This window comes from Halyomorpha halys, unplaced genomic scaffold (assembly GCF_000696795.3).
Source record: "Halyomorpha halys isolate HHAL.00 unplaced genomic scaffold, Hhal_1.1 Scaffold1987.1, whole genome shotgun sequence".
Taxonomy (NCBI): domain Eukaryota; kingdom Metazoa; phylum Arthropoda; class Insecta; order Hemiptera; family Pentatomidae; genus Halyomorpha; species Halyomorpha halys.
Genome location: NW_027106333.1, coordinates 65,724 through 92,856, shown reverse-complemented (window position 1 = coordinate 92,856; position 27,133 = coordinate 65,724). Strand labels below are relative to the sequence as shown.

At 30.1% G+C, this 27,133-nt stretch overlaps 1 protein-coding gene across 3 annotated transcripts; it reads left to right on the top strand.

The window, feature by feature from the left end:
- Window positions 1–2,608: 2,608 nt before the first annotated feature.
- Window positions 2,609–19,769, top strand: LOC106690947 (nucleolar and coiled-body phosphoprotein 1). 3 transcript variants are annotated; one of them, XM_014436552.3, is made up of 12 exons: window positions 2,609–2,906; window positions 3,103–3,308; window positions 3,706–3,850; window positions 5,356–5,495; window positions 6,414–6,519; window positions 8,177–8,528; window positions 8,743–8,929; window positions 9,019–9,272; window positions 11,011–11,161; window positions 11,327–11,511; window positions 14,899–15,059; window positions 18,677–19,769. In XM_014436552.3, the coding sequence occupies exons 2-12, from the start codon at window positions 3,150–3,152 to the stop codon at window positions 18,715–18,717; spliced, it is 1,881 nt and encodes a 626-aa protein (XP_014292038.1). In that variant the 5' UTR covers window positions 2,609–2,906; window positions 3,103–3,149; the 3' UTR covers window positions 18,718–19,769. The 3 variants fall into 3 exon arrangements, with proteins under 3 accessions (XP_014292038.1, XP_014292040.1, XP_014292037.1); XM_014436554.3 differs by having other exon boundaries at window positions 8,174–8,528; window positions 8,752–8,929; window positions 18,677–19,768; XM_014436551.3 differs by having other exon boundaries at window positions 8,174–8,528; window positions 18,677–19,766.
- The last annotated feature ends 7,364 nt before the right edge of the window (window positions 19,770–27,133 follow it).

Here is a 27,133-nt window from a genome sequence, read left to right as displayed (position 1 = left end):
TAAAGTAATCAAAAATTGGGGTGAGATAACTGCCTTTTTTTCTTCACGGCTCTTGTACTATAAGTGAAAGATTGGTGATGCGCCCACTACACCAGATTTTATAATTTATTTTTACTTTACACTCCTATTTATTCTCAAATACTTAAATAATATCCAATATTGCTATCAGTCTTAATTAGTATACGCTACCTAAAATATCTCTTAATGCTTTTTAAAATAAGATCAGTGCCTTTGCCATAACTCTACGAACATGGGATATTTTCTATTTTCGTCATCCTTCTATTGCTTTATTGTATTGTGTATATGCTCTTAAAAATACTATATATTTTTAACAACAGTAGAAGGTCAATGAAAAATTTTGGTGTTAACAGAGACGATTGATTAACAGAACGTACAACTTTTTGACATACATCGGTGCTCTACAGTTTGGTCGCCCACGTGATAGATATTGAAACCACTGATGATAAGGTCTTATGATAAGAATTGATCAAAACTCTTCTTTATCAGACATTTCGCGTACAACTGAGGAAAATTATTTGCTCAAGCCCGGCTACATCTTCCATAGAAGAGACACATCAAGAACAATGTCAAAAGCGGGATTGGTTTCAAAGAAGATATTGTTCTACTTATTGTGGACTTTCAAAGGTGTAATTTTTACAGTTTACAGTTAGCAAAATTGGATCTATTAATTTAAAAAATCAAAACTGTTGTTTTTTTTTTTTTTGCACTGAGACACCTTAGTAATAATCATCCCCAATAAACTCGTAAACTCCGGATGGAACGTTTTGCTTCACTCTCCCTATTTACTAGATGTACAGTAGTTGCATGTGAATACCACCCTACCAAGGCTCTTTAGTGTCTTGGCGAGTTTAAAAAATCTGCGTCCCCCAATATCTAGGGGGTCTGAAAAACTTTTAAGGAATTTCTGTAAAATTACTTATTGTTTCAATGTAAAAATACTGTTATTATCAAATAAAAGCTAAACCTGAATTTGAAAATATTTAATTTTGAAAATGAAAATTGTTTCATTTTTAATTTTGCACCCTCTTTGTACATGCGCCTTTGATGGTCCATCTACCACCACCTAGCTACAGCCCCTCCCAGAGAACTCTACATAAATGAAATATGATTTGAGAACGAAGAGGCATTCATAGTTGGGTTCAAAAAGGTTATACTCAACAATGCCTCTTGGATTAAAATAAATTTCATGTATCCAATACTATATAATGAGTTTTATTTTACTAAAAAATCGAAAGGACCTAGTTTCCAAGCTTATAAAGGTTATATGCATCATTTTCCAAATTTGATGCTACTTAGTTTTAACAGTTATCCAAATATTAAAGTTGGATGTTGGAATTACTTTATATTTACTGCCCTCAACTAATTCTCCGAATAGATACGCATAAAATTGCCCATACTTCAAGATTTAAGAATAAATTGTATTTTTTTTTCTTATCTTATCCTCCAACAATTCTTAACAACCATTTACTATTCTTTACTAGGTATATAAGTATATATAATATTTATTTATAAAAATAAATAAATAAATAATATTTATCAACATACATTTATAAGTATTCAATGCAAATGAATGATTTTATTTTTATTAAAATTGATTTATCAAATTAGAATAAAATCAAAAGGAGGAAACGTATTTGAAAAATGTATACCAAGAAAAATACTTTAGCGCTTGGAAAGCGAAAATATGCGATGGAATTCGGTGACATTAACACCAAATCATTTTCACACTATTCTCCAACTTCCCTCCAAATCTGGGCCAAATGTAAAAAAACGTTTTCGAAATATATGTAGTTGTTCCGAGAAAAATATGTGTAAGTATGGGTAAGCGAAAGTCAGTGAAGAAATTTTGTAAAATCAACTGAATACCAACCTGCGAAATCCCCGAAAATCATCAAATTCTGATATACAATTCAATCGATTATGCCCGATCATGAATTTGACAACAGACAGAATCGGAACCGAATTCGTTCCTTGATACCAATGCGTAAAATGCGAGTGAAAATTTTTGGTTCGGTGAACATAATTTTTGTTGCATTTCTGGATACTGGACCCCAGTCTTCAAAATCCTGACCAGGCGGACCAGGTTTTATTTTGCATAAATATAGAAAAAATATATTGCTAAATAAAATAATTATGTAATATCCTTACATTATGTTTTTGTTAAATAAAGAATAATGGTTAAAGGTTGGGTTCTAGCGGTGAATTTACTTTTGAATATAAGTCCGGAAAAACTTGTCTCTGGGAGTGGAAAAATAGGCTCGAGGACCCTTAGTTTCTTTCCACGGGCCTAGAGGCCTACTTCGTTTGTAAGTGCTCAGAAATTTTATCAGTAGTCTTAAATCACTAGGCTCATGACGTGAAAGGGCATTGCTCAATGAAACCATTAGTCAAACACTAAGTGAATAAATAAGTCTCTTTGAAAACTTGAAATCAGTCATTCTCTGACACTCGGATGACATTTAACGCAAATTTGCCAATATTGCAGTTATCTTATTTTCAATATTTACAAATGAAGATAATTGACATTTGAAATTGCGATAAGAGAAAGTGTGCTGATGATAATAAGAGGGAGGCATATCAGATGAAAGAGTTAGTTCCGCCAAAAAGTTGACTGCCTTGTTTTACCTTCCTTACTGCTGCCCCCCCACCCTCGCTGGGCATAGTTCATCAAATTCGTTTGTTACCGTCGCTTGTCATTTATCGTCCCTATTGTTTAGTTATTCGTCTTTTATATTATACTAACCAATGTTACGTTTGGTAATTTTTTAATTTATTGCTCAAAGGTCATGCCTCAGTAGTCTCAAACAACGTATAACAGTATGCTCAAAACAAGTAGTTTCCAATACTTTAGTTTAATGTGCTGTGGAATGGGCGACAGTCTTTTTGTAAGTAGTCCTTTCTAAGTTATTCATAGGAGTTCCGTTAATTAACCTATGAGTCATAACATTTTGCACTTGATCTCATAACCTACCAATGTGTATTCATTTAGTAGTAGATGTAAATATGGATCAGTGTTGTAACACTTATCTTGTATTGTATCATTTCTATTTCTCTATTCTATATTCAGTGTATGTTTTAAAGAAATAGCAATCTGCTGGACCCTGATGGATTCATCTCAGTGATTGATCATGGATGGTGCTCATTGTACACCTAGCCCAGAAGAAGAAAATTGTCAGTCGACAGCCTTTACAGTTACCTTTGAATCTGCTAAAGCTGCAAATAACAGATTTATCAAGCGTCACATCAGAAACCTTTCTTTACCCGTTGTCAAAGTATATGATAACAAAGTAAGTAATTTTTGGATAATATTTTGTCTTAAAATTTTCCTATTTGTTAATTTTATTTTTGTCTGGTTATTGATGATCACTGAACATTTAAAAAAATTGTATTTCTTATGATTGTGTAACTTACATTGACCTGTGCTTAACTTCAGTTGGCTTGCTAATATTATTAGATTAGTTACAGTTGCCAAATAAACCTTGTGCTAGGTCTATTTTAAGTCTCCATTGTAAGCATGTTTCATGTCTATGTTAATTATTTTATTTGAACTCTTCAGAATTTTTTACTATCAGCATGGTACCGTAGTTTTATCTATGATGTTTAAAATAAGATTTTAAAATATATCAGATTTGTTCTTATAAGTAAGGTTATCTTTATTGATTTTTATAATTGCTTTATGTGTAGGTAGGAACACCTCCAGTTTTTAATGGAAATGAAACCGGCAAGAAACCTGGAAATCACTCAGAAGGTTATTTTTCCAGTGATGCCGAGGATGATCATGGTGTCTCTAAGATGTCATTCTTGAAACATGAAAATTCTCCTACAAAAGGTATTTGACAAATCAAATCTTTTCTAACAATGAACCTAATCAAATTAAATAACTATTGTGTGAGCTCAACTACGTTATGTAGTTTGTTTTCTGCCCCTTAGATTAATTTTCATGTGTAATATTGTTATCAGTGCTTGATAACAGATTTAACAGTTTTTATAAATAATGGTTGTTTATTTTATATATTTATGAATTTTAAGTTTTAAAATTATTTTAATCAAACAATTTTGATCTACTTAATTTAATCAACTAATTGTATATGTTCCATCATTAAAAATAAACAAATCGTAATTAAATTTTTATCTTCTTTTTTTTTTTCTCAGAAATATTGTATCTTACATATATTTGTTACAATTTACCTATCTATGGATCTATAAATTTGTTCAGATTTTAAAAATATATGTTTATTTTTAACACATAAGTTCAAGGACAAGTTTATCTTTCTTTTTAGTAATCTTAGTCCAAAATTTAGATAATTTACCCAGACATGAGACTGCTGTTTTTAATTATTAATTTTTAAATGTTTTTTGTTACAATAATTTTCTTTTGATAATCTTGTTAATGATAACAATCAATCTCAAATACTAATAATCAATCTCAAAATTAAATAAATTTTCACTATCCCTGACTTTTTATTCATAATTAGTATTCAATTTCCTACTTAATAGTATGTGGTAGAAAATAACTTATTTTATGAACTGTTGTAATAAGACAATATTCTTGTTAATACTTAAAATTTATTTTCCTTTAAGTTACTTTTGTAAATTTACAAATGACTTTTTCTTCATTTCTTTAGTAATTTCTCATTATTTTTATTTATTAGTCGGATATTAATTAAATCTTGATATTTTTAATCTAAATCAGGCTCAGTTCAATGAAATTTTTAAAAAATCTTTCATTTATTTTAGTTTCTTTGAAAATAAAGGAAGTTGGTGTAAAATTGAACTAGTATAGTTTTGGTTGCAAATTTCTGTTGGCTTTTGTCTGATTTCGTTGATGTTGCTGATTCAGAGTTGAAAAAAAACACTATCAGAGCTTATTTGATTTATAATCAAAGTATTTCTTTCTTATTCTCTAAATATTATTGCTATAAATAATAAAAAAATTAATTATAATTATTGCATTTTAATTACTATAATGTGCAGTATAAGTTAAAATTCATTAGTTGTTTATTTAAGCATTAGAAATAGATTTTTGAGGTTTAGAGATCTGTATTTCAGAATCTTTTAAAGTTATGAAGGCTTTGAATTTATGATCATTTTCAGCAAATAAGTGCTTGATAATTGTATCTTATCTATTTCTATTCCAAAATGGAATAACCAGATTATATTTATTTGAGTCTAGTTGTACTTTCACTTTGTGTTAGGTATAGAAATCATTGCTTGCCATTAAGTGGAGATGTATACAAGTGCGTATAATATATATTTATTATGTCCATAAGTGTACTTATTTTTATAAAGTATGCATTATTAGTAATGTTTCAATTTACCTGTATTTTATTTTAGAAGAAGAGTCCTCCAACGAAGAAGAAGAGAGATCAGAAGGAGCACCTAGTGAAGCTGGGACTTATACCATCGATAAAGAGTCCCCAGAAGTGGTGACAGCGAGGCTCAGTATTGATGCAAAATTTGGTGTAAAACAAAAGGTTCGTTTTCTCTTAATTTAAATAAATATACTCAAATAATTTATCAATTAATTAGTATTTATTGTTAAAAATTATCTTGATCATATGAATATGTTTTAAGCAATTAATAATCACTTTTTCTTATTTTCAAATGTATATTTATTATAATTCATGTTAATTGTAAACAACTGATTTCCAAGAATCAAAGTATGAGATTTATGTTTACTTTTTTTTTTTTTTATTTTGTCAATACAAAACATTTCATTTTACCTGTAGCCTGAACTTGAAGAAGATGTGTTTGTGATCATTTTAACATATTTAAAGGATACATAAATTAATATCACCTCCATTTTTGTTTTTTCTGATATCAAAATTTAAAATACCTAGTATTTTATTATAATATTTCTAAACTATTTCGAATATGCATTAAAGTCTTAGCTTAATTGCCCCCTTGAGATAATATTTCTATAACTGTAAACTCATATTTAAAAATAAAGTTAATTTTTTGAGGTAAAAGTTTAAATGTTTGATTTGACTATATATAATTTTGTATCTCCACAGTTGTTTTGTTTCTATTTCAGCCAATTGTATACTATTCAGAAGGCAACATTTTGAACCGTGTGTTTGATCTAACTTATTTTTGTTTCATTTCAAATCAATTGCTTGTTTACGAGGGGACGTCTTTGTTGCTAATTCCAAATAATTAATTTGATATAATAAAATTTCTAGTGTTAATATTTTAGTTTGATTGTTTAGTGGGAATGATGTTTCTTTTTCAAGATATTGATTTTGCTGTAACATGGTTTTTTAGCCATTTTTAACATTCTCATGTTTTTAACATTTCATTTGTCATTGATCAACTCAATATGTATTAAATTTATTATTTATTTTAATTTAGTGATTATTATTTTTTAATTTATTAAATGTATAAAATAATAGGAAAATCAGGACAGTAAGGAATGGGTAAGTGATTGGGCTTTGAAGACATCTAACCTGCCTGGTCCTTCAGCAGCAAATAGTTTATCATCAAAAACAAAAGCTAATTGTAAGTTGTTTTATTTTCTTTCTTTACTTGTTTATGAATTAAAGTTATGTTTTATAAACCAATCATTGTTTATTATCTTATTTTTATTTGATCTTTATCTATTACCCTCTTTAGATAATATTTATCTAAATATTATTTTATCTTATTGTTCTATCTTTGCAAAATTATTATCTACAGAGAGCAAGTTGAATTCCTTGATTTAAATTGAATAATTATTGAATTTACTATTGATTATTATTATTAAAATAGGTTTATTGATAGTTTTGAAATATATTGAAAGATATAATCAAAATTGTCAATTTATGTGTAAAATTGATTTTTCTATATAATGATATTTAAATTTTTCACATTTTTAATACATCAATATTTATTTATTTGGTGAATCTAGTTGTGCCATTCTAATATGAAGGCTATTTAATTTTTTTTTTAATTAGTAAGATCATAAATGCAGTTTAATATTGAAATTTCTTGACTAATGGGATACTTGCTTCAATTTTCAATTTCGTTTATCAGTGAAGATCACATTTTAAATCAGCAGTGTTAACAATTGTATGCTTGTAGTGATTTTAAACAAAATTACTTGGTTATTGCATCCGTAAATTTAAGAAATAAGATAAATGTGAATGACAATGGTTTGAATACTGTTTAAATTTAGATCTGAATTATAAAAAATCTAATCCCAATAGATTAATTTTATCAGGACTTTGATGTTTGTAAAAGATCTAAATCCAAAATATACAGCAAATATAATTATTTAATAATTTATGATAGTTAGGTACTAACATTTAGTACTTATCAAATGTTGCAAAATAGTTTAATATTGATAAAAAGTAATAATCTTTTTCATTAAAATAATAAATATTATCATAATTAATTATTAAATATATTTTAGCTCCCAGTAATTATTTAAAAAAAGTTATTATAAAATATAATTTTTAAAAATGTTGGCAATCATTATATATATACTTTTTGAAACTGGAGGTAAATAAGTACAAACCTCCCATTTATGATTACATAATGAAGGACTGTATGTAAGTTTAGTAGTTGTTGAATTGAGTTAATATTTTATATCTATTAAATTAAAAAAAAATATATTAAATCCTCAATTGGATTATAAATTATTTCCCTTTTCATCTATCAATACATTGCTATTATTTGACGATAAAACATAATTTAATACTTGAAATGTTTAACAAACTACTAATATCTGAATGTTTTTGTTGGTAAATTGTCTTGTTCAGAAGAATATCCATTATTTTATCTACATATCAATATTTGTTTAATAATTTTTATCTCATGTTATCAGTTTTGGTGCTTGTCAATTATTGCATTATAAAACATCATTAGGAGTTCAAATAACTTTAAATATTTATGATTAACTAAAACAATTTCAAAACTACTTTTAATTTATTTTTTATCATTAGTAGTAACGCTAAAGACATTGCCAAGTGCTTATGTTTGAGCTCTGAGTGTTTACTTTTATTTCTTGGCAAACTTTTGAGATAAAACTCCTCCCTCCCACTCTGGTTGGGGTAGGTTATTTTTTCATTTTATGGTTATTATGATAACTGAGTTGTTATATTAGATAATTTTTGTATTTGGTTTATTCTTATGTCATTTAGAACATTTTTATTTATAATTTTTTTTCCTTTAGTAGTCAGCAAAATTCCATCACCAATTACACCGCGTGCAAGACTTGGTTCGAGGAGTAAGAAAATTGTGCCTGCAAAACCTATTGAAAGATCCAGGCCTAACTCTCCAAACGTTGCTATGTCGAAGGAAGACCCATTGACAGAGAATGATACTGAAAGATACCTGAAAACAACTGAAAGAGCAATGAGCGTGCTCGCTGCACGCATGAGTCTTTCACTCGACTCTGGGGGAGAATCTGATAATGGGGAAACCCCAAGGAGAGGGAGGCCTTTACAACGCTCTGACTCCAGTGCGAGTGAGTCTCACCATTCACGGCAAGCTGGCACATCTTCGACCCGTTATAATAGGGCTTTCAGGTACTTAACATTGTAATCATTTTTGCTTCTCTTTTAGGTGTAAATAATTATGTTGAATGAAGCTAGAGAGTAGAGGGAGAATAGAATGAAGTTGAATTTGTATATGTCTGCTTCACTTTCTTATTGTGGTTTAGAAATCTGTATTTTAAAAAAAATAGTAGTAGTAGTTTACTTGTAAATATAGTCAATAAAGATTTATAAAACTAAAATTTAGTTTACGAAGGGGTCGGCTAGATGATGGTACTACTACCAAGAAGATAGAATCGGCACCTGTTAAACCAATAAGTCCACGGGTTGTACAGCCTCCTAGGGTAAAACCATCTGTCACACCACCAGCTCAAAACAATCTTTCAAGGAATGACATCACACGAACTAGCATGAGGTCTGCTGTCAGCCAAAGGGTATGTTAGATTTCCACATATAATTTGTGTATTAGCTTTTAATACTAGTCTGATTAATATATAGATTTATATATTTTTGAATTTTTCAGTCCCCTCAGTTATCCACCCCAAAACAGGATTTTGGTAGAAAAAAGATTGGAGTGCCTGGAGCAACCGGAGGTAGGAGTAATTCATCCTTGTCTTCTAAAGAAGTTGAATTTCAGAACTGGAAGAGAAGGAAGAGCTATGATCCTATGAAGGCTGCTGCAGAAGGAAAGCGCAAAGAAGCAGCAGCTAAAAGGAGTGGTGCATCTCCAAATGTTATGAGCCAATCATCGACTAATGCTACTACTACTCCTAAAAGGTAAACAAAAAATCCATTATTTCTGGCCCTCTATTTTTATAATTTTATTTTTGCAAATCACAGTCAGGTCCACTTAGCAACATTTTTAGAAGATTGAAAAATAAATTCACCACAACAATTTAAGTAAATTATTAATAAACTCTCAATTAAAGGTTTATTGGAGTTTTCCAGAGCTTGAATACTCTGTTGTAATTGGCTCCACTTGATCTGGCCATATTTGAATGTATTTCTAACCTGTTTATAACCAGTTTTTTGGTGACGAACTTAGTATTGTGTAGACAATGAAATCACATGATGGAAATAATGTCTTAACTCATTTTGTGGAAAAAATGGTCCTAAAGAGTGACTCATGTATTAATATTCTATTTAAAGTATTATAAGCAACAATTCATTGTCATTTCGTTATTTGTTTTTTCCAACTTTATGAATAAGATTAATTATATAATTTGCAACTTACTCCTTAGTAGTTTTTGAAATAAATTTGTAGCTCCAGTGAATAATGTGATTATGTCAAAAATTCAAACTTTTCTGACAATGTATTTAAAAGTTTTTGATTGGGCTGCTAAAAGAAATACTATGAGGTATAGCATTTAAATATCTTCCTTTCACTTTTGTTTCTGGCTCCTTTACCATTTATATCGTATATAGAAATCAATGTTTCAGCCCATTTCAATGTTGCTAAAATATTTTTTAATATCCATTGTATCTTATGCTTTGTTCTCAAGGCTAGTTGTCTGATTCCTTCAGAGTACCTGGTTTTTTAAATGAAAAATCCTACAATTACATTTTGAATCTTGTTCAGAGATGGTAATTCTTAACGATAGTGAGCCATTGGCCAGAAGAGATGGTAGTTATATTCTAACTCCATTGGGTGGAGAATCTCAGTCCCATGTAGTTCTGAATTTTTTTGTTCTGCGTTAGGACAATTCTGCTGGGATATTAACTTGTTGAAACAAAACCCAATTTTTGTTTATTAATCCTGAGTAACACTGGATCTCACATGATACATTCTTTGTTATTGATCAATATAAAGTTTTGATTAGTGGTTTGACCTTCTGGGATGAATTATGCCTTTATTATCCCAAAATACTGAGAGCATCATCTTTTCTTTCAAATTTATTAATTTCAAAATTATTTATTTATCCACAGTTGACACTGTAGGCACATTTCAGTCCAACCATTTTTTGGTTTAATTAAAATACATATGCCAAGGATTCTTCCAACATATCCACTTTCCATTGCAAGTAAATACATTTAATGGAATGATGGTCATTTCAGATATTTCAGAAGTTGTAAAATTCCTACTCGACATCCTGCCTCCCCTGTGGTCATTTCATGGGAAATCACCTCTACTTTATAATTGACTTTTCTTAATTTATACACCTCACGTTTTATAGTGGATTGGGAACTCTCAAACCCTCCTGCCAATTCCTAAAGATTCAGTAGACAAAGCTGATTAGTGGATAAGAGTTTCAAAGAAATTGAAATCAATTCTTCTTTATGACACCTTATTATTTGGTGAACATTTTTATGAATTTTAAGCAAAAACGACCAAAATGGAAAGACTCTAGTTCAGTTTAAAAATAAAAATCAATATGCTATTTAATTATATACATCTACTCATAGTTAAATATATTTTTTTATTTCATTGATTTCATCTTCTGAATCAGTTGTTTTATCCTCAGATTCTCTAAGTCTACTCTACTATATCTATTTTAATTACTCTAATCTTTGTCAGCCCTGTGAACTCCGTCCTGAGGTCAGCATCGTTCCACACCACAAGGCAGCTTGGTGGACCTTCCCAGTCATCGTCGGAGGAGGAAGAAGAAGAAGAAGAGGAAGAGGAAACCACACTCTCAGCTGAAGACTGGCCTCCTAAATTACCTAATGTTTGTACACTATTGTTGTATTAATCTTTTATTAATGTGATCTAATATTTTCTGAATATGATTGCTTACTCCCTGAAGAGTCTTATCTAATTATTGATTTATTGTTTATATAGTAAATTATTGTATTTATTTATGTTATATAGTATGATTATTTTGATGATATAGGCATTAGAACAGGAGAATAATGTTCCTGGTGGAAGCAGGGGGTCCCTCTATTCGAACAATTCCAGTGGTGGTTCTCCTCATCATCGACCAAGGCTGGAGGGAGTAGATAACTTCATTGTCTCAGCTATCGCTACCATATCCAGTCGAGTCAATATCAATACAGCTCTGATTTTAAAGAAATTGAGGTAACTACAATTATTATTGTGTCGAATCATTGCTTTTATTTTATGAAACCTGTCATCTGAATGTTTTATTGGTTGTGTCATTGATTTATGTATATACAAACATAACTTGTAACACAATTTTCATACAGCCTTCATTCATTAGCAGTTAACATTTTTTTGTTTTCAATCATTGGAGGATTTCTACTTCATCCTTAGGAATCCTATTAACAAGTTTATAATTTACAAACTATCTCACTAGTCATTCCATTATTTTGCTGTAACCAGAGTGTCTATCAATGAAAAAGCAAGAAAAGTCAGGAATTTTTTTAATCCTTGAAAAGTTTTTAGTTGGTCCATTCAGTTGTGAGTTACAAGGTGTTAAAGATAGAAGTCAACAAAGAGAAAAATTGATACATATTATAGTTTTTCTTTGATCAAGGCGAAAATGGTCCCGATACTGTAACAGCTAATTACCCACAATTTTGGTTTTGTTGATTCTGTTCGGGTATTTTTGATGTTAAAGAGGCACTTCGCACTGGCAGGCCTGTTGTCGAAAATTTCGGTATAATCACAGAAATAATCGAAGTTGAACGGCATGTTAGTAGTCGTAGCATTGCCCAGGAGCTAAAGATCAAGCATAAAACATTTCTAAAACCATTTGGCACAGAGCTGGGTTCAAAAAGAAGCTTGATGTTTAGGCGCCACACCAAAAAACATGGTGGATCAAATTTCCATCTGCGAAGCCTTGGCCAAACGGAATGAAATCGAACCATTTCTTAATCGGATGGTGACTGGGGATGAGAAATGGATCACATACGACAACATTGTGCAAATACGATTGTGGTCAAAGTGCGGGGAAGCAGCTCAAATGATGGCCAAACCAGCACTAACGGCCAGGAAGGTTCTGCTGTGCATTTGGTGGAACTGAAAAGGAATCATTTATTATGAGTTGCTTCTATATGGCTAAACACTTAATTCGGATCTTTATTGTTAACAACTGGACCATTTGAAGCTTGCGATTGACCATAATTGGCTAACAGAAGAGGTTTCGTGTTCCATCAAGACGACACCAGGCCACACACTTCTATAGTGTCTCGCCAGAACTCCGGGAGCTTGGTTGATTTAGTTTTGGTGCCGCCACTATATAGTCTGGACCTGACAACAAGCGATTATCATCTTTTTCTAGCATTGCAAAACTTTCTTGGTGATAAGAAATTGGCATCAAGAGAAGAGAAGTTTTTTGGTAATAGGGTTGAAGACTTCTATGAGAGAGGGATTATGAAGCTACCTTTAAAATGGCAACAAATTATAGAACAAAACAGTGCATGTTTGATCCAAATCAGACAATCCGAAACATGTTAGATAATGTCTTGAATTTCATATAAAAATAATGGATTTCCCCCCCCCCCCCAACCAAAAATGCTTTTACTTGATTTTTGTAAATCAACATAATTATAATTATAAAATTTCTACTGCGACAAATTTTAAGTACAATTATTTTGATTTACAAGAATCTGGCATTTTTGAGCCCCCCAAAACAATAAAGTCAATTTACAACATTTTAAAGTTGTGTCACTATTCTTCTGGAGCAGCCAGCATTATGACATATAGCTTCCTCATATAAAATTTGAGAATAAGATGTTATATTTTTTAAAATATAGTTGTTCACAGAAAAAAGGACATGCTTAAGCAATAGTAGTTTCTGGAATTTGTTAAAATTTATAATAGACTCATTTTTATAACAATCTTACTGATGAAATCAGTAATTACGAGGGTGGTTTGAAAAGTTCTCGGAATCACCGCTAGAAGTCAGTGCTAGAGCAACGAGGTTCCTGCCCAATAATTACACATCCTTTGTGAGTGTACACATGGCGTGAGTGGTGGTGACGACTCTTTGTTGTTGTTTTTGTGTCGTGATTTGTGACAATGAAAAAAACTGAGATTCGAGCAGTGATTAAGTACTTAGTAAAAAAAAGTATGAAAGCAAAGGAAAGTCATGCCGACTTTCATAACACACTGGGGGACTCTGCTCCTTCATATTCGACTGTTGTCAAGTGGACCAGCAAGTTAAAATTTGGTCGGGAGAGCTTAGATAATAATCCACGTAGTGAACAGCCAAAAAGTGCTACAACCTCAGAATTTATCGCAAAAGTGCATAAAAAGGTCATGGAGGTTCGTTGACTGAAAGTGCATGAGATTGCTGAAGCTGTAGGGATGTTGTTTGAATGAGTATATCACATTTTAATCGAAGAATTGGAAATGAAAAAAATTATCCGCTAGAAGGGTGCCACAGCTCTTGACATTGAACCATAAACGCACCAGTCTGGAAATGTCCGAACAAAATCTGGCCCATTTTCAGCGCAACCAACAAGATTTTCTGTGCCGGTTTGTGACTACAGATGAAACTTGGGTTCACTACTATACCCCAGAGACAAAACAGCTGTCAAAGCAATGGAAACATGCTGTCACCACCACCAAAGAAAGCAAAGGTAGTACGTTCGGCCAGAAAGGTCATGGCCTCAGTTTTCTGGGATGCACAAGGCATTCTGTTGATTGATAGATAATCTTCCTGCTGGCTGAACAATTATGGGGCAATACTACGCAAACCTCCTAGACCAACTACAGGAAAAGATGCGAATAAAGGCCTGGTTTGGCAAAGAAAAGACTTTTTTCACATCCACTTTATTCACCTGATTTGGCACCATCAGACTTTCTTTCATCTTCTCCCCAAGCTGAAAATTTTGCTAGGTGGACGGAGATTTCCTACAACGGAAGAACTGACAGCCAAATTGGAGAGGTATTTTGCAGGCCTGAAGAAATCTCATTTTCTAGATGGAATCAAGGTATTGGAACATCGCTGGACCAAATGCATTAGTCTATAGGGAGACTATGTTGGAATATTAAAGCAGTTCCAGCGAGGTAAGACACTTCTTTCTTGTACATTCCGAGAACTTTTCAAACCAACCTCGTATATAATACTAAAATTACAAGAAAATGATTGTTGATTCCAATTCAGTCTGTTTGTCAGATGCTTAATCCAAACTCTCAATGTCCTTTGAAAAAGGTTATCTGAAGAAATGAAATTGGATTTATGTAGGTCTCTTGACGAACCATTGGTTATTGGGCTTACTGGTACATTCTTTAAAATTTAAAACCTTAAATTGTAGTTTTCACTGCTCCTTATTGTATCTTTAATCAAAGTATTCACAAAACTGTTACTGCCCGTTGTAGATTTGGCCCTAAACAGACAGCTCATTGTATCATTGTTAATTTCATGTCCAAAATTTTCCTCACGTTTATAATCAAGATTTGATACTTTGTTTTAATTTTTCTTTATTAAATCTTTCCATTCTGACCTACTTGATTAAAATCAAAATTCTGAATTAATTATTATATGTCAATCTGTAGATTCTTGTTCGACGAAGAGAGTGACAAATACAAGGATTTGAGCAGTGAACTGGAATTGCTCGAGGCAAGTATCGAACCTTCAACTAGTCCAAACAAGTCTACTTCTAGAGACCTAGCTATCACATTAAAAAATCTCAAGAGGCTTGATTCAGCTGTTAAAGGTATCTATTCAAATAAAATTATCAATTTATTTATTATTTTTACATTTTTTTTTTTAATCCTTTGTTCTAATGTTTTAAATGTTGTTTAATATATTAGGTTTATCATTAATTTTATTATGTCTGTAAAATAGGTGTCTTCTTTATTATAATAGAACCTACATAACAATGTTTTAAATATTGAGATAAAAGAGTTCTATAAAAACGTAAATAAATTAAATTAGACATTTCATTTGATACTGCCAGATTCCTCTTTTTGAGAATTACTATTTATGTAATCCCAGATTACAAAACTAGTCTGAGATGATGATTGTATTTCAAATAACATCTTTGGTTTATCCATCCACAATAGTATTTATCCTCGTTAATGCTTTGACAGAAAATGAAATAATTTTAATAATACTGGTTAGTAATTTAACCATTCATTACAGCTGACTATCTATCATCTTGGCTTAGATTTAGGACATATGCACACGTAAGTACTGAAAAGGAACTAATCAGTGACAGAAATTACCCACTATTTTACTTTTAGTCATGCCCTATGTAATACAATGGGTTTGACGGGAAATAAAGTGGTTTGTAATCAGTTCCTTTTTAGTACCTCCATATGCATACAGCCTTATTCTTTAGCAATATATTAGTTTGCGAAATAATGTCCTTCATAGTCTTTTTGTATTATTTATTTATTTGATATAAAGGTTTAATCATGTCATCCTCATTTTATCTTCATTCATTACTTATATGAATATTAATGATTTTTTGAAGTAGGTTGATTTGAAGGTAATAGGCACTTGACAATACTCAATACTGTGCCATATTTACATTAAAAACATGAACGATATAATAGATTAGTAAAATAAATTTCCACTGTTACAGACGGGGCCTAAATAGATGATTACAGGTCTGTGACTACAGTAATTACCTGTATTCAATTCGATGGATTTATTTGCTGTAAAGTAAAGAGTAAATACTGAACAACATTTAGTTTTGTTTGTTGTGAACCGGCAAAGGTTGAAGTGAGTTTTATGGTACGATTCCCTCCTAAACATTACGTAAAGGATCAGGGTCATTATTTATATTTGAGGTCTAGGGGTAATTCGGTTTTTGTTTGGTAAAGAATAATGCATGGGCTCTTTGTACAATGTTTCTTCTCTGGATTTGTAGAAATGATTAATTTCATTGAGAATAGTAATTGGTAAACAGTTTTAAGTATTATTGGTAATATTTTTGATACATAGATTGTAGTGTTATCTGTTTTTACTGATTTGCATGTTTATTTCTGTTTTTTTTTCTTTGGTTTCTGTTGGTTGATCAAGATGTTGCTTTTAACTGTAAATCATTTTTTTTTTATCTTAAAGTCCTAAAGATATGAGTGATGACATAAATTTGTTGTAATTTTATGAATCAACTGAAATTTCTTATATGGAAATTCCTAAGGAAAAGTTTGTTGTGTGGTAGGGAGAGGAGGGGGGTGTGCTCAGTGAAGAAAATCCCTAATAAGTGAAACTTATCTTTATACTAAAACATGATATGACATAAGTTGTCCGACAACTTTGGCTTATAGTAAAAAATAAGTTTCACATATTAGTTTTTCTTGACCCTATCCCTTAACTAACTTTTTTAATCAAATCTAACTACAGCTACATCCACACAATTATGAAATTTTCTATGTTACAGAAATAAATCTATTTTAGCTCTGTAACAATAGAATATTGCTGTATTTTAATTGTTGGAAAACTGAAAATCATTATTTACTGAAGTCATTTGAAGTTTGTCTTTTTTTTTTCTTGAGTGAACTTGAAACAAGTTTTAGATCAAATGCTATTTTTAAGCTATTTCTCCATTTTCAAGAATTAACTCTTTGTTTGCTAATTAGCCATATCTTTGTCATAATAACATGTCTCGAAAATTAATGCTATGTACAATGGATGCGGGTCATTCTTCAAATGTTGCGCTATCTCGCTATCAAGATTTTCTTTAAGTCAATTTATTCAATTTTTATTATTCCCCTTGATAATATCCTGTAATAGTTTTCTTGATATAGTTTTTTTTAAAAGAATTATTCTAGGGATGACCAAGGAGTAATAAAATGAAAAAGAGCCCTTAATTACTGTATTAATGCTAATATAAAATATTTATTTTGCTCTGTTACAATAAGATTTGCTGTATTTTAATTGTTTAAAAGCTGAAAATCTTTATTTACTGAAGTAATTTGAAGTGATCAGTCTTAACCATTTGATCTTAAACTTTTTTCAATATAAAATATATTTTCAAACTTTAACTAAAGAATTTGTTCTGTTTAAAAATATTTGTAGTATTCTCACTATTTCACTATTATCATATCTACTATGATTTCAAAGTGCAAGATAGAGCATAATATCCAATGTCATATACTAATATTTTATTTGATGTAGGTAAACTGAATTAATTGGGTAAAACAGTCTTGTGATCTTAAGAAAAAAAAGTAATAACAAGGAAAAATACCAAAGTGGGAAGTAGGATTCATTACATGAATTGCTATTTCACGTATATGTATGAATTTAAGCCTTATCGGTATTGATTTTATTGAGTATTAGAGAGTGACCACTAATAAAAATACTCACACATTTTTTATTCTTTTTCACATCCTGAAACCAAGTGAAAAGGTTAGAGAAGGGAACTATGAAGAACATATGTTTTTGTTTCCTTCTTGTGTGTCCTGATACCTTTTTTTTCGGCTAGGGAGTGACAGAAATAAAATGGGTTATAGTGATTGATGTGTTCAGTCAACAGTTCAAATTATGTTTTATACCATTACTTGAGATAGTGCTGAAAAAATTGCAGCCATTTTTCTTTTTTTATATTTACTACAAAAGAAAATGATATCATACTTATAAAGGCTCAGCCTCAGCTTTACGAAAGAACTTGGGAATGATGAAACGAGCATTATATGTTTTATAAGTAGATTATAATTATTGATTATAACTTCAAAGGGAGAAAGAAATGTTTACCTCAAGGAGGATAATAATGTAAAAACAAAATCATTTACATTCATAAGGTTAATCATTCTTAAAGAGATCTATAACTAAAATAGCACCAAAATTGGAGAATGATCCATATATTTAGTTGATTTATTATAATCATATAGCGATACAATCTAGTTGGTCTTGTCAAAATGATGATGTAAAGAAATTTTTTTAAATTAAAGTATTAAATATAAGTTTGCTAACTATATGAAAACTGATAATATACAAATTCAAATTTGATTGATGAATACTGCTGAAAATAGAAGAAACTATCAATAAAAATTTTTTCTGTGTAGCACCTTGATAGACAGAATTTTGGTCACAGTATACATATACACATACACTATACATAGGTACAGTATACACTGTATACACATGGAGAGAATCACACTAAGTATAAGTATTGCCAAATGCAGTGTCTACTAAATACTTTCGAGTAGATTTTCTAAAGATTAACATCAATGCTTTAAAGTTTAAAAACATTTTGAAAAAAAAGATTTATAAGACAATTTGGATTTTTTTTATTGATTAATTTCAACGTTAATCAATAAACAAAAATCCATATAATCCAAAAATGCACTTGTTGATTGTTTATTAAGTTACTCTTGTTTCTAGTTCTGAATGAAGTGCTGTTTGAAAATGTGGAGTACCAATAAGGAGAAGCCCCAGTAGCTGCTCTGTTAGAATATATTTTTTTAATTTTATTACCAATGAGAAGGCAAGTGCAATCGCTCTACCCAGCTACCTTTAGTTTTATATTTTGTCTGTAAGTTAGCCTCTTCTTACATTATAAGATACAGCATGTTAACCAATTCTTTGCATTTAATCTTTTTAAAGGGAGAGGAGTAAGTAATATGGTTTAATTTTATCAATTACGGCCAGAGCTGAATTGAATGATCTTTATTTTAATTTTTAATATGATCACTGGTCAGGTTTGAATCTTAATATGACAGAAATCATCTGTTTATTTTGATGATAAAGATTTTGTAGAGCGCATATTAGTATTGACCTATTTATTGTGCCAAATTGATTAAAGTAATGAATGTGTTCAAAGTGTGATGTATCTCCCTGTCCCCGCGATGTTTGCCTCCTTTTAGCTCTCTTCCTGGCGGTCTTACTGACTTAATGACGCTTTATACTGCAAACTTCAGTTCAATTATATTTTATAGCTTTTAACCAGTTATCATACCTCTTTTTATTCTTAAAATCTAAAGATATATTTAATATTTGAAAAACAGAATAAAATACAAGGTTTATTTATCTGTTTCAATAAAAGAGGAAAATCTAAGTGGCCAACAAATGTATAGTGGATAGATGTCTTTGTGTAAATATGTTTATACTATACATATATTAGATTTTTTTTTATTTATGTTTAGACATGTATATTATATGATTATAAAACTTTGTAAGTTGTGATATCTATTACCTGTGTTACAATGTCTAGTGAAGCTAGAAATTATTGTTTTATCTGTACAAATGTTAACATGCATTGAAAATAATTAATTAAAACGTTAAGTATGTCTTTTTTAAGATAATCATTCAATTGAGTCAATATAATTATTGGTTTACATATTTTTCACTAAATTGTGATGTCTTTAAATTATATTCATATTATTTACAAAAATACAAGTAAATTAAAAAAAAACATTTATTTTTATTGGTAAATTTTTTCATCTTTTTATTTATATTTTTTTGTTTAAGGTGTAATTTTAACTTATTGATGATTATGAAACAAAAAGAAAACAAAATTGATAAACCTATAAAAAAATGATAATGTTTTAAATAATAAAGAATTGCAAGAAACTTTTGTTTGGTTTAATTAACTCTTTACCTTTACTAATTTTATTAAATTGAAAGTAGATATAGTTAATAAATTTTGCCTGTTTGTTAATAAAAAAATAAAGGTTCAGTTTAATGCTATACATATTGAAAGTTAGTTCTCTTAGACTTGTGTTTTTGTTTGTTTGTGTGAGAAGATTGGGATTTATTTTGTAGGTTCCTCATGAACTAAAAAGCAACCCTCCCTACCTTGATTCAAAATTTGTATCATTTTAGAAGTAAGCATTCTTTTATAAAGAAAGACCTGGTGAAAAGAATTGATGTTATACCATTTCAGGAGTGGAATATCCCTTTAGTTATTACTATCTTAATCTTTATTTAAATAATTATTTTCATATTTAAATAAATATTTTGAAAGTTTTTGAAGTAAATAAATATTATGACTATGAAGTGAAGATGGCCAGAGAGGTGCTGTCAGTGGAGTAGGGAACATTAAATATATAAACTTATTTTATTTCTACCAACGTTTTAACCAAAATTTCATGGCTTCATCAAGGTGACTGTTGCAAGATTGACATGTTAACTCTCAAACAATTAACTCTTGCTTGATCTCTTGAAATAGTTGCCCTGATGGAAGGCCTGAAATTATGACAGAAACATAGGCAAGTTACTAAATTAAGTTTTACAGTCGTTATTTACCTTACTTCCCTGACCATTTTCACTTCTACTTGATCTAATATCAACAATAATCAAATTTTAAATATTTTTTTTGCAAAGATAAACAAATTATTGATCATTTAGACTAAATATAATTAAATATTTTCTGATTCTCTTTCTAAAAACATAATGAACAAGTAAAAAAAAGATCCATGTTAATTGAAAACTAAAAAAAAAATATGTTACTTTCACAATTAATTCAAAGCTAATACTATCCTTCAACCTGGAGCTTCTATTATATCCTCATGCAAAATTGAATAAAAAAATCATTTGAAGAGGTGTTAACTAAAAATTCAGGCTATTCAGTTTCTCTATGGATCAAAAACAAGAGTTTTGAAATTTTTAATGTTGAAAAGAAAGAAGAAAATGAAAATTTCGCTATAGTAAATATTTTACCCCATCAAAAATGCAAAGTTTAAATATGCTTCAATTACTTCATATGACATGGAAACTAGCTTCTCACAATATCATCATCTCAGGCACTTTAACCCGATATTTGGCTTTGCCACATCAGGATATCACTTCTGTCTCTCTCTTCTTGAACAAGGAACACTTGTATTCTGGTGCCAGCTATTGACCTCTCTTCTCCATGATTGATAGAGAACCTAAGTCTTATCATTAATACAGGTCTTAAGTTTTATCAGCGTGGGTTATAAGTGTAAGTGATCAGCTATGGGGGAGGAGAAATTGTGATTCCTTAGTGAATTTGCCAGAGAGAGCGGGTGCATGGGTATGCACGTTGCTCTTAGCTCCTTTAGCCCTAGCTTGGTAGCGCTGTCACTGCCTTATAATTTAGGGCCAGTCGTACATTGTTACTTGCTCCTTATGGTAACATTTTTACTTTCCTTCACTCAAATTCTTTCCCTTCTCCACGACCAAACCAGATATAACTCTCTCCCTTTCCTTAACTTTTCCTAGCAATTAAGTTCTATTTCTATCACTTCATCTTCAATATAAAACAATAAATAAAACTGGGAATAATCATTTAGAAAATCACAGATTTATTTAATGATACATGAGACAATAACACAGTTTCATTATAAAAAGATCATAACTATGAAGAAAAAAAAAAGAAAACTATTGATAATAGTTTGGAAAATCAAAAATTTATTTAACCATATATTAGTGCCATATAGGCACTTCAAAATTTATTAGTTGAATGAAAATCACTTATCTCTGTTAATTATGAATTTTTATTTATATTAAAGTAAATGTTAGGTATATAAAATGTAGATTGACCAAACAAACAGTTTTAACTAAATTTATTTATTATACCAAAGAGTGGTGACAGATATGGAAATATTGTGAGAACAATTGTAGTACAAGAAAATCTTCAGTATCGTTTACATATAAAATAATTATTATGGAATATGGTATTTAATTATTACTTTCATTAATGCACTAGGAGAGTGCCATGAAGTCGATATTATATACCCGCTTCAAAAAAATTTGACTCCTAATTGTATTGGAATATTTTGGGCAGAACATAGTTGGTATATGTGACAAAAATTATCAGGTACCTTTTAAGGAACTTTTCACTCATAACTCTCACAACTATCAAAAAACATTTATACTTCATTGTTTGGGAACTATAGTTTTTATAAATTTTTAACATAATTATATTTTTATTATTTATTTATTGCTATTTATTACTGCACATCATAATACATTTAGTACATTTTATCTCAGTTAAAATGGAGTGGTACAGGCATGTAGAGAAAAATTGGTAGCACTATAATGACTTTTTACATTAGCAAGTCTCTTGACCATCTTCTTTTCAGGTGCCTCGGAGGATTGTCAGGAATGGAAGAAGAAGCAAGTTTAGAGAGGTTAGTGGGTTTGGGTGGTTAGGGAACATAATTATATATATGTAATATAACCTGTAAGCAGCAATTAGTATTTATTGCTTCTGGAGAGTTAATTAACAACAAATGCTATGTGCCCCTTGTAAAATTAAAATGATGAAGTATTTGGTCATACACAAACTACTACTGCAATGTGCATGACAACATTTTTCATTTTGGAAATTTGCCGTAATATTTTGAACGCATTGAGTGTTATTTAGTTCTTATTTAGTAAATCCTGGTGTTTTATAAAAAAGTTCCCATTGTGAAACGAATTGAACAAAAGTTTATTCTCCAGGTAACAGGCTAAGGGATGAAGAACTATGCGATGCCAAATAATTTTGTAGTTTTTCTGCATAGTGTTTTTTCTTTTGTTTCAATTATATATTACAAATTTTAATGTTTTTTTAGTAGGATTCATTTTATATTTTTGTCATTTAAAATTTAATTGAATGCAGTTTTTTTTTTTATTTCTATTTCCGCATTCATTTGAGTTTTGTTATTAACTTCAGAATCAATCAAATATTTTCAGTGATTTCACAAGGGATTTGGGAAAGTCCAGGTGGTGAACCTTTGCAGTTAGCTGAACTTTTTAAAACTAATGTGGCTTTTGTTATTAACAATTAAAAGTATGAGGTTCTTAAACAGAAATTTTATAAAATTATGTTGAAAAATTAATTAGAGTCACATTTCTCATATATGTATTATCAAATTTGTCTCCTTCTTGATTTTTAACTGCAGCAAGGAGAAAACATTATTTTTCGACATTAAAGCATATAAAAAGTGAGTTAAGGCACATGATGGGCAAGATTGTATTGGTAACCTCATCCTAATGAATATGGAAGACATTTATTTGTCTAGTGATGTATCTAAATTTATTCACCATTAAATCAAAAATAGTTTGTTTGTAAAAGTTGTATTATATTTCTTTATAGCACGCAATATAGGTCCTCTGGGTAGAATTTGCTCCAGGCCTTGTGCTGGTTCAGTCCTCCACTGTTTGCAGATTTCAATTTTTTGTTTAAAAATGATTTGTTATGAGTAAATGGTTCTCTCCACATCCTTTAACATTTTCTGTCATGTTCAATAGAGTGTAGAAAAACAAACAAATTGTTGGATTTTTTTAGTTTCTGGGCTTTGACTTTTAAATGGCTCACCCTAGTGAAAACTTTATTTTATAATTAATTACATTATGTTTCAAATAAATGCCTTACATAAATTTGGTCAAGAAATATGGTCAGAATCAATGGTGAAAAAACAATCATTTTGACCAACTTAGCCAAGAAATTCAATATAGTGACTTTAATGTCTATACCATGGAAAATTATAAATATATACTAAATTAAAAATCTTTCGAAAACAAATTTAGAGCATCGAGACATTTTGAGTTATTGATGAGTACTTTATGTTTAGAATCTTATTCCATTCAACCCTGGGTGTAACTATTTCACTCACTCGCTAGACAGGGAGTCACAGTTTCACTCTCTCACTCATACATATAAGCTATATACTATTTCAAGTTGAGCTATAAACTTGAAAATAGTCAAATAAATCTGTAACCAATGGCAAAATTTCAAAAAGTAAAATTTTTAACAATTAATCCCCAAAAAATTCAATTGGTAGAACCCAAATTTAAAATAGGTATGATCTATTTTTAAAGGTATGGGCACCAGCAGCCATGGATTTTGTGAGATCTATAATTTTGATCCTATCAATTTTTGTTGAACTCCACCAAGTACACCTTGTATAGAACTAGATTTTTATGTTTAGAACAAAGTATACTTTTTTCAATAATTTTTTGTATTTAATGGACTCTGTGAGTCTTCAAACTTGGTTGGTCTATCGAAGTCAAAATATTTTACTTTTACAAACCTTTTGTGGGCTAAAAATTAAATGGATATAGATTTATCTGTCTATAGACATATACATTATATTTGTCTCAGGATTATGGCCTGCAGACATGTTTTTTATGTACTACTGAGTGTAGATCTGAAATTCTATCCATCTAATTTCAAAAATAATTGAAAAATTAGTGAACAAAGTACACATTTTGAATCTAAATGTAAAAAAAAAAGGTTCTATCTCAGGTATGATCAGTGTATATTAGACAAAAATTAGTGGTGCCAAAATTGCAGGTCTACTAGTAAAGGCTGCTGGTATCATATTTGTTGATTGATAGCTATTAACATTTAGCCAGTCACTATTGACCTTCAAAAATAAACCGTATCTATTTTAAATTTTGATCTGTCATTTTAATTTTTTGGAGGGTTAATCATTGAACATTTTACTTTTTCCCATTGGTTACAGGCTACCAGAAGAACTTCAGAAAAGTTATTTTCAAGTTAGAAGATATAGTTTTTAAAATTAAAGGAGAAAATAGGACTTTGATGTGAGACCGATATATAACATATCCTGGAAAAGCAATCAAACTCTATTAATGAGGTCATTTATTTTTTTATGAAGAAAGACTGAGAAACCGAGATGGTTCCTATGAATAAGGCTGAAGAGACCCATGCTGGCAAAAAAAATGTAGTGCATGTGTAAATGTACTATTGAGATAAATGAAAAAACAAATTAATTGAGAATTATTTAGAATCATATAATTTATTGTTATTCATTAAAGAAAATTGAATAAGAATTGATTAATAATATATTATAGAAGCTTTATTGATAGCTTATACAGGAATAGAAAAATTATTAATAAATCACTTTATCAAGGTGAAAGCTATAAATCTATGGATAAAATAAAAATACTTGACTTAATTTTTTTATATAACAGATTTACAGTCCTCAGTGCGACAGGTAGATCTGAGTAACCCATAGCAATTCTTATTTGTCTTACATTATGGTCTTCTAAATTAATTTATTTGTTTCTTGTAGGTTGTGTAATCTATTTCAATATAAATAAATAAAAAAGTTCATTAATAAATGCATCATATTGAACATATGATTCGATATAAAAAGTTGACAAATAATTGTATCCATGTATCGTGTTACGGTTTAAGGAAAAAAAAATGAAAATTAATTATTTACTTTGCTTATTGTTTTTTTTTCATCTGAATCAGTCAATATTTATTTCATGGTGGCATGGAGAAATAATTCTCGCTCTGGGTTGTATAGAGCTTAGGTAGACTTTTTGAATAAAATATTTATCTTCCAGCTAACTATAGCTAGTGTCTTAACCAACTTGAAAGAACTTTTTTACTCCGTTGTAAGTACTATGAATACTTATAAAAATGTCTACAAATTACTAGATTATCTTGTGAGTGGCCACAATCAAGAGCAATGGGTATTGGAGCTCTAAGTGTTCATTCATACTATATATACTGAACAAAATGATGAAGAAAAAAATAGATAGCAGTAACAATAATAAAGAGATATTACAACTGTAAAAATAACTGGAATAGTACAATAATACATAAAATAAGCACAAGATAAAGAAAATAAAAATAATTTCATCTTAATACTCAGTCACACCTATAAACAATATTTGCTATCATCCTTGGAAACTCTGAACGAAGCTTTGTCATCCTTATGTGGAAAGCATGGTGGACTCCCTGAATATTCTGCATTATCAGGAATCAAGAAACTTTCCTGTTAACTGCTCCCTTAGATTTTTTTCGAGGGGAAAACAAAAGAAGTTTCCAAGGATTGGGAAATGTCAGTTGTAATCCCAATAAATAAGAAATGAGTACCATGCAAGCTAAAATCCTTGGAAAGCAGCTTAGGATAATCATTAATGTAGTGCTAGAAGAACAATACAGATTCAGGCCACAAAGGACTACACAAGTCCTTTGTAATGAGACAGCTTTGCAAAGAGGTTCTGGTAAAAAATAGGATTTAAGACTACCTTTATCCAATTACTGACTTCTTACAGTGAGTCCTTTACTATTACTTTAAGACACCAAAGCCGAATCCAAGCAATGGAAATGAGGTACCAAAAGAGGATAAAGGGAAAAATACGAAGAAATAAAGTCAGGAATATACTAGGAAGTAACCTTGGAGTGAAACCGGTTGTATATATAACAGAAGAAGGACTGCAGAAAAAGAAGAAAGAGAACAAGGGAGGAAATAATAGCCAAAATAAGCAGAGCCGATGGAAGAAGGTCAAGAGAATGCCAACAAACACTGAATGGTGCAGTCAAGGAGGCATTCAGAAAGAGAGAAATGGGCTGGAATAGACGCAACCAGCTGGTAAGTGATTAAGGATTATGGATCCAGTTCTACATATCAGCTTCTCATGTTGCTCCAAGTTAGAAGAGACATGATTAAGAAAAATGATTATTATAAAATAAAGGCCTAATACTAGTCAGGCTGAGATAGTGATATACTGACCACTGTCCCTCAGCAATATCAGGAATCAGGGAACTTACCTATTAACTCCCCTTTTGGGGGGAAGAGAGAGAATGGTCCATTGTTAATCTTCATGGGCCGGATTGGCATGCCAATAAAGTATTTCTCATAGGCTTTATAAGTATTTATTACAGCAATTTACTGTTAAAAACTGCTTTAGTTGTACATGTCCTTAAGTTGAAGAAAATGCCCATAATTTCTAAAATAATAAATCTATTATAGATTTTTAATAACTAATCATAGTATTTGTAAATTACTTTTAAATGGAATCTCCTTAGCCATGAAGTTATTTTAGGCTATCTAATAGCCATTGCTATCACCATTGAGTATATAAATACACAGGAGAGAATAAATTGCTTCTAATTGTTTTCTAACAATC